The sequence below is a fragment of the Varanus komodoensis genome, unplaced genomic scaffold (genome assembly GCF_004798865.1).
Source record: "Varanus komodoensis strain SLA01 unplaced genomic scaffold, ASM479886v1 scaffold16, whole genome shotgun sequence".
Classification (NCBI taxonomy): Eukaryota; Metazoa; Chordata; class Lepidosauria; order Squamata; family Varanidae; genus Varanus; species Varanus komodoensis.
Genome location: NW_025335468.1, coordinates 7,953,326 through 7,964,336, shown reverse-complemented (window position 1 = coordinate 7,964,336; position 11,011 = coordinate 7,953,326). Strand labels below are relative to the sequence as shown.

Here is an 11,011-nt window from a genome sequence, read left to right as displayed (position 1 = left end):
ATCATCAATTTGAGAACATTAGGGTTTTTTTAAATCCCCTTTTGCTATAATTAGGCAGGAAAATGCATGCAGGGCTAGTTTGTGTGTTTGGCAAAATAACAAGAGTCTGCACTTCTTTCCACCCTTGCAGTGTTCCAGTTCCAGGAATTTCATTCTCCCACTTTTAATCTCTTGAGCATAGCCTGTGTTAAATGGTGGCCCACTAGGGCCAGAGCCCTGAATGTCTTATGTAAAGCTCCATATTTCTGGGAGGACATCTGCCCCCCTACCCTGCTATCCACAGGCACTAACTGAAACAAAGGCACAGGGTCCCAGTCACTGTAGCATGGGCTCGCCTTGCTTTTCTTTCTGCTGCCTGCCTTCAATCCTAACAAACAGGGGTGCTGTCAGGAGACAGTGACCTTGGATACAGGCTTTAGAGCAGATGCAAATCCACAAATGGAGATGTGTGCTTTTTTGTGTCCTGTGGAGCTCAGCCCCAGACCTTTGCTATGAGGAATCAGCCCATGGTTTGTATATCCAGAAACTGGCAGCTCACACCGTTTACAGTCCCCACTATTAGGATTATATTATGGCTCTACTTTTCCTTATCTCACTCCAATATTGTTTTATGTTAACTCTAACCCATGCATTTAAGTATCTTCCCCATTTGTAGCCCATTATAGCACTATCCTGCACACATTTACACAAAAGTCATTTTCACTGTATTCAGTGATGCTTACTCCACTAAGTATGGTTAGGATTGCAACATTAGCGGTTACTTCTTGGGCACCAGTCAAACCGTTTCTGTAGTTTGTCATTAAAATTCCAAAGTTGCCATTCATTGCTGTTGCTCTGGAATTCACAGAAAACATAAACAGATTGAGAGTTAAGTACAGCCTTTAGTAAACACACTAAATACCATTGGCAACAAGTACCAATTTGTACAGGAAGAATTATCTTCCTGGCCATATATCAGAAGCAGAATGTAAGTACTGCTACCAGTGTTCATTATTCTCCCCACTTTTCAAACATTTGCTGTTGATAGCGAAAGGAACTTTGCCTATGATCAGAAGTGTTTGGTTCTGAGGGTTGCCTTTATTAAAATAAATGTCTTTATTCCATTCAAGACAGAAGCACCACAGTCTGAGTTGCTTGAATTTTAAGAAAAGGTGAACAACCTTATGGTTAAATAAGAATCTTAGGGGCATAATCCTATGCAAGTTCAGGCAGAACAAAGTCCCTACAGTCACCCTAGTTCTAATGCCAGGAGTTGTTTCAACAGAAGAGTCATCCATGCATGGGACTGTTCCCTAAATAAACGAATATAGATATGAAAGCAAGGACCAACTCTTAAGAAACTCATTCTGGTTAATTCTCTTAATTTTATGGCTATGTTTTATAAAGAAAACACAGTATATTCATGTGGTTTGGGGCATGGTTAAATTTAACAGCTGCATTTTATAGCCCATGAAATGGAAGGCCCATTGGAAGTTATGAAGTCTGTCCCAGTGAAAACAAGGATGCCTTGGAAGGCGCAGGAGAGATGAATGCCCACCCTGTGCGCTAAGGAAAGTGCAGCCTGCGGGAACCCTGGCACTGACTTCTGCGGTCATCGCTATTTGCACTTCAGCTGCGTCGCCTTGCAGGGCTATTCCGGACCTGGCATTCCCGAGATGGGTTCGCCATCCCCACGAGCGCCTCGCCCAGCCAGCTGGGCGTTCTGCCAGTTCGCCAGCGCAAGGCGGGTCGGGACGGAGTGCGGGTTGTCTTTTCTTGAGCGCAGGGGGGCGCTCCTCCAGAAACACTGACTACAAGATCCAGAATGCTAAGCGACTCCTCTACCACTGGCGAAGAAGCCGAGGAAGGCGCGGCAGCATCTTTTCCCATTTTCAGAAACCGGGTCTTTTGAATGGTGCTGCACTTGGGAGCGAAGGACTCACGGTGAGTTTGGAGCTTTTGAATTTACCGATCTCGCACGCACGTTTTGTAATTTGGCGAGAGGAGCACGCCCTTCCCCCAATTCTGTTTCGAAACACGGGAACTGTCCAGCTTGGTATTATCAGCGACGATCTTTCCTGTTCTCTTTCTCTACTGGGGCTCAGTCCTTAAAAGGAGCGAGGAAGAAACCTTGCAGGAAACAAGATAACCTAAATACGGCGATTGTTTTGAGTTCAAGTTGTGACTCTTTCTGCTGCGGGAACTCCGCAGATGAATGAGGCGCATTGGAATTCACTCAGCTTTGGTTTCACGTCGCATTCGTGCGATCGGATAAGAGGCTCGGGAGGTACACAGGTCAGTCTTTGGCTTGGCTAGTTCATGCTTTTTGCTTGCAACTCAGCTACCTTGGCTCTGCTACGGAGAGGGGATTTAGGAACAAGTGAGCAACCCCGGTGGCCCATCTGAGTTGTTCCCTGTAACGTGCCATGTGCTATACTTGGGCATGGCCAGCCAGGAGAGGAACTGAGAAAGAATTTGCAGAAGTTTAAAGGCGGGTTGGCATCAAGAAGCATATTTTTGAGTTACCACATAGACGTTTAGTAACACTGTAGCAAGAGGATCCTTACGGTTCAGTCTGCTGAGAAGAAAGTCCCATTCAGTTGAACGTGGTGGACTCCCAAGTAAGTAAATCTAGGACTGCAGCCCTAAGGTTTCAAATGTATTCCCATAGTAGCCTGAGCCTAACCTTGTTTACTTAGAAGCAAGTCTTACAAAGTGGCTCTTTCTTTCAAGTAAATGGGTTTTGGGAGACTGTAGCTGTAATGTCAAATTAAAAGGCTGCAATGCTTGACTTATTTAAAAGAGAATGAAACATAAACCTCTCACTCAAACTCACTGATACTCACTTGAGAAAAAACAGTGCACAGAGTGGCTGTTGAGTTGCCCGAAGCTGTCCTTAATATACAGAAAGCACCCTTCCCCCTATAACCCTCTGTAGAAGTCTAACCTGGCCCTTCCTGGAGGGTGCCTGGGATCTTTAGCTGCTTTTCTGAGATCCCTTGTATGTGATACAGTGCTCAGTTTGGTCAGTACAAGAAGCATATTACCACCAGGGGGATTTCCGTGTAGATTCATGAACCTTGCCTTCCAGTTGTGTTAAACTACAGTTCTCATCACCCCCATCAGCATTTACAAATATAGAGTCCCAATTTAAAAATAAACTCATCTTTTTAAGGGGAAAAATGCCATCATATGTTAGCCTTTATTTTAAAATTATGAGGTGTAGCTTTTAAAGCTAACTGGAATGTTATTGAACAAATGCTTGTAAGCCATCCTGAAATGCTGTTGTGAAGGACAGGATACAAATGTTTTAAATACATGAATAATGCAAGCTTTCTTGAGCAAAAGCTTATTTTTCTACCGCTGTGCTACTGCACAACAAAGATTAGGTTAGTTGAGTTTTTTTAAATAATTGTAATGCATTTTTATGACCAATTTCCTGTTTCTGCTCAGTAAGTAAAGGACTGTAGCTATTTTGAGCTAAAGAGATATAGCACTTTTGAACAGCAAAAATTCCATCAAATAATGCAAGGGTTTTCTAACTCTGGTTTTGATTTAAGGATCATAGGCAGAAAGCTAGTCAAAGAGTTATTCATTTCCATCTTGCTCAGAGCCTGCTGGCAAATTGTATGACTAATCTATTGTTATTTCATTATTTGACCAGAATTTTCTTTTGTCACTCTCTAAGTATTTATTGTTATTTTCACTCTCCAAGATATATGGAAAGTTATGGTCAAACTTCACATTAGAGCCTAACCTGAGACATCTGCAGGCTGGCTTCTCCCATGCTCTTTTGGAAAGAAATTTGTAAAGCAAGTTGTACATACGATACAGACTTCCCTGTTGCTGATAGATGAGCCCTTTCCTGCCAGGAAGTGGAATGTAATGTTGTCAGTGTATAAGGGTTTTCTCCCTCTTTTTCAAGGTTGGAAAGAGATGGCAGACCCTGAAAGCACAGTCATAAACAACAATGTGAACCAGGTAAGATATTAATGACAAAATAATTGACAATTTTAAAGGCTTTTGCCATTGTCTGATTAACGTACATGTTTAAACTGAATTAGATATCTTCTTCAACAAAATACTGTTGATAGTATTTGATAGTACCTTGGGGAAAAAACCAGACTCATTTTCTTAATATTGGCCTTGTGATCATGCTATGTCACAACAGACTATGAAACAGTTTTCTAGTTGCCCTCTTGAATAGATGGGGAGGGGGGGTTCAGCCCATGTAGGCTGAAAATCAATCCAGCCATCTGATTGACTTGTTTTGGCTGAATCAGACTAAACATTAGAGAAAATTATGGGGCCATCCAAAAGGCAAGACAACAAAACGGGAAGCTGGAGAAACACAAAGGTTTCAGTCCAGTAGGGGTCACGTTCAGGCAGGAGTGATCAAAATATAATCAGACTTCAAGGCATGTACAGTCAATATACAATGCACAGTCTAGCAGCAGAATGCAGTAGAATAGCACAGCAAAAAACGGTGGAGCTGAAGAAATGATGGTAAACAGAAGGATATGTAGTCAGAGCGTCCTGGGCTCCACCCAGGGATTGGGGACAGTGTATTATGGGCTTTCTGGCAAAAATCCTGCTCCGGAGAAGGGACTTGTTCCTCTTTTGTAATTAAGTGCTTCCTTTAAAAGGAGCTCCATTGGCCTGCTTCTTAAGGTGATGGAGCTCTCAAGGCTAGGTGGTCAGCCAGCTTCTACCTCCTGGGGGGATGGACCAGGCCCTCCTGAAAGCCAGGCTCCTCAATCTCCTGACCTGTGTGGTTCCTTGGCACTGTCTGTTTCTGGGAGTCCGAGGTCCTCCTCAGAGGAGGACCCCTCCAGTAGAGGGATGACACTGACGGGCCAGTTAGACAAACGCTTTGTTGCATGGCTGTAGCTCAGCGGCACAGCCCTTGCTTTACATTAAGAAAGTCCCAAGTTCATTCCTAGTTCAAAAGGTCTGTAACAGCAAAACTGCCTTGCCCGGGACTCTGGGAATCTACTCTGACTCAACACAAGCAGCTTTATGGGGCTTTTCACTCACGCGTATTAGCTCTTTATTTTAAATGATACCAGCTTAAGGGAATTAAACATAGGTGGGTATTAAATATCATGTAGTTAGATCAATATGATATTGAGGCACCCTTTGTCCAAGTGAATAGAACCTATAGATGTACAGGCAATCCCTTGTCACTTCATTCCATAGGTCAATGAAGACCTACTGGTTCAAAACTGAGTCTGAAACCTGGTCCAATAAGGTGACTTGTTTGTGGCAGTCAAGAGAGAATCACCACTGAACTCTCAAAATTATCTAAGTCATGAGAGTCACATGGCCTGAACAGGATGCGATTTCAGAACAATTATATCCTGTCAACTTGACTCCATGATAAGCAACTTGGTGCCTGCCAAATATTTTGGATTACAACTCTCATAAGCGCCAGCCAACATGCCGAATTAAAATGTTTACTAAGGCACCAAGTTGCCTGCTGTTGGTCTAACCCAAGGTGAGTCACTCAGTCAAGGAATAACTCTTTCCCGGAAGGCCTGAAGGCTCCTTTCTCTCTAGCAAAGGGAGGTCTGCCTGTGATTTCTTTCAGGAGATAGTAACAGAAAGAAACACTTAACCTTTCTCCTCATCATACAGCTCCTGAAATTCGGCTGCCTTCAAGTTGTAGATTTGTGCTTATGCCCTTGGGCAGAGGGTCTGGGACTAGCAGGATCTGAGTCCTCTTTTTATGCAAACCAGTGAGCGAGCCGGTTATAAGGCACTGCAACATATGCTGCTCTCTGGCCTGTTGCTGTTAAGAAACAGCCTCACTGGCCCAGCTGATTTTCTAGAAGTTCCTTCCTTTGGCAGAACACAAGAGAAGCTGTCCGCTCCAGCCCTGACCCTTAGAGCTGAGCCCTGCTCCACTCCACAGTGAATCTAATTAAAGGGATTGCCTGCCTTAAGCACAGGATTGCAAATCTTTCAGGCTGTTAGTTTTCCAAGAAGTTAGAGTTGCAGGATGGCATAAACATTCAGCACTGTAGCACCTTAAGAGCAAGAAGCATGGATTTGACTGGGGTTGGGAAGGGAAGGGATAGGATGGGCAACAGAGGAGATGCATATGCTTCGTTTCTGATTCCTTGCATTGCAGTTTCTCCTACTTGACTAAGGCTAGTTGAGTCAGCTAAATCTGCACCTTGTTCTTGGCCTTCTCCGCTTCAGAAAGATCCAAAGGAAGCTCTAGTTATTGCTGTGACGACAAGGGCTATTTTCGACCTGGAAAAGGAGCATGAGATCTTCTTGACCGAGGGCAAGGATGCGTATGTGAAGCACCAGCAAGCGAATGAAGACAACCCCTTGGAGCCAGGGACAGCCTTCGCTTTTATCCAGGTAAAAGTGCCATGAATTTTTACCTGCAGACCTTGCACCTTCCAGAGGGAATCCTCATCCCAAAGCCAGAGAATGCTGCGCTGCCGGAATAAAGTGAAGGGTGACTACAGTTGGTTTTTCACTTGCAGTGTGAATTACAGGCAGTGTGCCTTACTCCTTTTTTGCATGTAGATGGTCAAATATTGGATCGAGCCCTTCTTGCATATTGCATATTTCCTGCCAAATTTTCGAACAACCAGGACGCACATTTCCCTTTAGAATGAGGTCACTGGAGGTTCCCTGCCATAACATTTGCATTGTCTGTGCCTTATTTACAGACTTACAGCCTGAGCATAGATTGAGATTCACAGTTTGGTTTAAGTGCAGCTTAGCAAAGGGACCACACTTGGAGAGGCCGCCTTGGCCACTAGGATCGCCTCCAGCGGTCCTACAGGTTGGGCCTGTTTGTCAGGCCCCATCTTTGCAGCCCAGAACTGTTCTTCAGGACAATCTGCTCCATCTACTTTCAGTTTCATCACAGAACTGAGATCCAGGCCTTGCGTGAAGAGCATTTCCTCTTATGTTTTTCCACTACCTAACCTCTAGGTAGGTTGCACTGTGGTACAAAAAGCACATTTTCCCTGTTTTTAGAATGCCAAAAATTCAGCTGAAAAACACAAATGAAACCGAATGTCACAGTGTCATCTGAAGAACTTGTCAACTACTGCAAGTAGAGAATAAGTGCACAATAGATGCATTGTGTGAAAAAACTTGTATCATCACAAGCTAGAAGAGATTCATGGAGGACATGTAGCCCAATCTCCTAACAATATTTTAAAGAAGTTTCTGCACTCTATGCTCATACCTGACCATGTGAAAAGAAATAACAAAAAATGCACACTTTTGAAAAAGATTGCAAAACCAGTTACAGGATTTGAGAAGTGAGATGCAGTGATGTCATAGGCGCTACAGATCTGTAACAAAAACTTACTCTGAAATGCTAGAAACTTGTGGGTATGTGATTTTGTTTTATTTCCTTGTTTGGAGCTCATGCCACGACATTGACATCTGTATTTTCAAAGTAGGGAAGGTACTTTCCAGCCAGATTTACCACATTGAAAACATTATTATTATTATTTTGTTTTATTCCTATTCTTGCATTACATTTATATCCCACCTTTTTCTCTCTTGTGAGGAACCCAAGGTGGCTTACATAGCTCCATTTTATCCTCACCACAGTAACCCTGTGAGGCAGATTAGGATGAGAGTGAGTGGCTGGCCCAAAGTCACCCAGTGAGCTTCATGACCAAATGTGGACCAGAACCTGGATCTCCCAGGTCCCCAGTCCAACAGCATCAGCACCACACCAGCTCTCTGGCTGAGTCTGCGTTCATCCACGTGCCCATTGCCAGCATTCTGAGAAAACAATAGCAATGCTTTTCTACCACTTCTTTCAGGCTGTGCAGGCTGTGAACAAGAAGCTTCTTGAGAAAAACCCAGAGGAGAAGGGCCTCTTTGATGTCATTGTTCTCTCCAATAACAGTCCAGAGAGTGGTGTGCGCATCATCAACAGTGCCAAAAAATATGGTAGGTTACCTGTCCACTAGATCATTGAAGCCTTCTTTAATATTCTTACACAAACTGTCACACACACACATGCCAGAATTCAAGAACATTTGTTGTCTTTTCCTGTTGAGCATGTCTGAATTTTTGCACATTAGAGGGGTAAGTCATCCATATTTGAGAAAGAAGAAGCTAGCAGTTATGGACTGAATGGGATACAGAGCTGTCCAATCCTAAGCCAGTCGAGAAAGAAAGATGGCAATTCGTATGGAGCCAAGGGCCAGTTTATGCCTACAGAGGACCCCATGGCAGCCTTGGGAGTGCTGCTATTTACATAATTTCCGTGGATTGAAAAGCAGCTCTTGCGGTTTCACAGATCATGGCAGCCTTATGCAAAGGGACTGCCTGGAGGCACAGTGTCACAAACAGTCCCTGTGTGTGCTCCTACTTGGAGACCATCACGAAGCCCTGGCAGGAACAGTGGGAAACACCCACAGTTCACACGGTTTTTAATATAACTGTGATCAGAACATCATCAGTTGTGGACTGGATCAGTGCTGACCTGGAGGGTTACTGTCTTTCTGGAAGTAAGAAGGATGGGAATGTCCAGGTCCAGGTTTCTCACTGGGACAGGAATACAGCATGCATAGGATCCAGCAGAAAAGCAATGCCTGTATCCCGCGCCCCCCACCCCCTTGCAGCACTGGGATGGCCTTCATGCCGCCCAATGCCGAGCATGAGACCAGCGCCACATTCTGAAAATGCACAGTTACGGATGTGCTCCAAGCACAAGGAGCAATGTTGATGGCAGCCACTGCAGTCAGAGTTGTGAATCTGAGCTATTAAGACTGAGCTATTAAGCCCCATAACTATCAAGAAAAGTGTCCAGATGTCAGGAAACTTGGAGTGAAGGGAATTTTTTTCTATTTTATTTTCATAAAATGGACATGCAATACATTGGAAGGAAAGAAAAATATGTGGGAAAGGGGGATAAACAAACAGAGCATATAGTTTCAGTATCTAGCAAATTCATGAAAAGGCAAAAAATTCTCTCTGCTCTAGTGGCATTTAGGTCATTCAATTCTTGATCAAGGTTCTCGTCCAAATTAATCTAATTTATAAAACTAACTGTAGGTAATATCATTAGGAATTACAGCAAAATTCACTAACAATATTTTGAGAGAGTCTGTTTTCTTCAGCATTAGTTAATTTCCTCATAGCAAGCTTTCCATTCTGCTTTAAATAGAAGACCTGCCAAAGAATTGATCTAATAGGTTAGTTTCGCCATCGTTGCATAGCTAGCTTGTTTTCCCAGAACGGAGGGGAATCTTTGTGAGGTCCATGGCTTGGGTGGCTTTGTGTCCTGCTTTACAGAGGACAGTCCCCCGTTCTTTGCCAGGGGACAATCCTCTATCTGAAGACAGCCTCTGCTGGAAAGGCTGTCCAGTCCAAGAACAAGAGCCACAAGGAGGAGGAGTGGAGCAGGGGCTTTGAATATGCCCACCGACAGGTGGCACCTGGGCAGTTGCATTTGCTCGTTGCCCGGGTCCTTGCCTCCTGTGCAGTGATGTTTTCTAATGTAGGGGGATGTGGGGTGGAGATGCTACGGAAATATGCGAGTGGAAACATGAGACAGTTTGAAAATGCTGAAGGTGCAGTCTTTTGTTCTGAGTCATAAGGGGTAACCTAGCCACAGTTTGACTTTCAGTTGAACTTATTTCATAGACTTGTGTGGGTGAAATAGGCAACCCTGAAGCCAGATGCTAAACTGATGGGGGCAGCTGGCACCTGGAATCCAAGCAGATCTCAGTTATTATAAAATGCTTGTTAAGTTTAGGACTACTCCAAACAAGCTGCCTTTTCTCACAGAGTGGCAGAAGCACACCTGTGCACTCCTTTCAACAGTGCTTATGCTTACTAGAAATTGCATTCAATTTGCAACATGAACCTACAGGTTCTTGTACTTCTGAACCATCCATATGTGAACCAAAATGGAATTATTCTTTGAAATGTGTGCTTTTCAAAATTTTGAAATTGCATTCTCCTGTTAAAAACGTGTACAAAAAGTGGGTATATTAGGGAAAATGTGTATCATCATCATCATCATGATGCCTGTAGCTGAAGCCCATTTATTTTCAGAATGTATTAAATTAGGAAAATTGCTTGCAAAAATTTGTATACAAGGAAAATTTGCATACAAAAAAGCACACATTAGGAAAACTCAACACAGAAATGAGTTCAAATTTTCATGCAAACTTTTTGGAACATCTCAAAATTCAGAACAAGTTGAATTTAGCACAGGACAGATAAAACCAAGAAAAACAGAAATGGACAGATTCATGTATCCCTATTTATAACACTGGAGGGCTTTGACAGCATCAAAATATCTCCTAAGTGTTTCTGTTTGTCCATAGCAGAGGCTGTCGAGGCAGTTGCCCATATGCTAGATATAGGAACCACTAAGAGCCCAGAGACAGACAAGCAGTTCAGCAAGTAATTATAAGCACTGGCTTCCCCATGGCCTAAACTCTTAGGGACTGTGTAGGTCAGAGGGGATGCTGTGGTATTACTGTCCCCATTGGCTTCGAGTGCAATTATTGTGCACAAATTCACACCATTTAAATGGTGGCCACAAAATAGTCAACAGTGTCCTGGAGGAAGGGTGTAAACCCTGACCTCCCCTGAAGGAGGCATCACTAAAATTGCCCCTGCTCAGCACTCCAACTAAAAATGTTTGTGTGTATTTTTTGTCAAAAGGAGTGATAGAGTCAAGCTCTATTGGCATTTAGCTCTGTAGTGACATCTAGTGACCATTTCTAAACATTACAATTAAGGGTTCTAAGTATTACAATTCTACACAAGCAAGGATTTTCACAAGATTTTTAAAAAGAGCAGGAAGACGCACACACACACTCGCACTTCATTTCAAAGAGAATGCCCATTTGAAAAGATGTCTACACCCTAGCTAGGTAAGCAACCATATCAGGTTGTGTTCATGACCAAATCGGGGCGTGAACAGAAATTTCTAAAAAATTTTGCCTCAGGTCACGAACTCTACATTGGGTGGCGACCATGATCACGGCCGCAATCGCACCTGCCTTTCCCCAGCACACCTGCC

The 11,011-nt window shown here is 43.5% G+C and overlaps 1 protein-coding gene across 3 annotated transcripts in view; it reads left to right on the top strand.

Moving 5' to 3' along the window:
• The first annotated feature begins 1,863 nt into the window (after positions 1-1,863).
• The window catches only part of LOC123021402 (cytosolic 5'-nucleotidase 1A-like), a 14,686-nt gene continuing 5,538 nt past the window's right edge, over positions 1,864-11,011 (top strand). The window contains exons 1-4 of one of the 3 annotated variants that reach the window (XM_044426124.1): positions 1,864-1,923; positions 3,905-3,960; positions 6,184-6,351; positions 7,788-7,917. In XM_044426124.1, coding sequence (XP_044282059.1) covers positions 3,916-3,960; positions 6,184-6,351; positions 7,788-7,917 — 343 coding nt within the window. In that variant the 5' untranslated portion in view covers positions 1,864-1,923; positions 3,905-3,915. Of the gene's footprint in view, positions 1,924-1,962; positions 2,601-3,904; positions 3,961-6,183; positions 6,352-7,787; positions 7,918-11,011 lie in introns of those variants that run through there. The other 2 variants (XM_044426123.1, XM_044426125.1) reach the window with 2 other exon arrangements.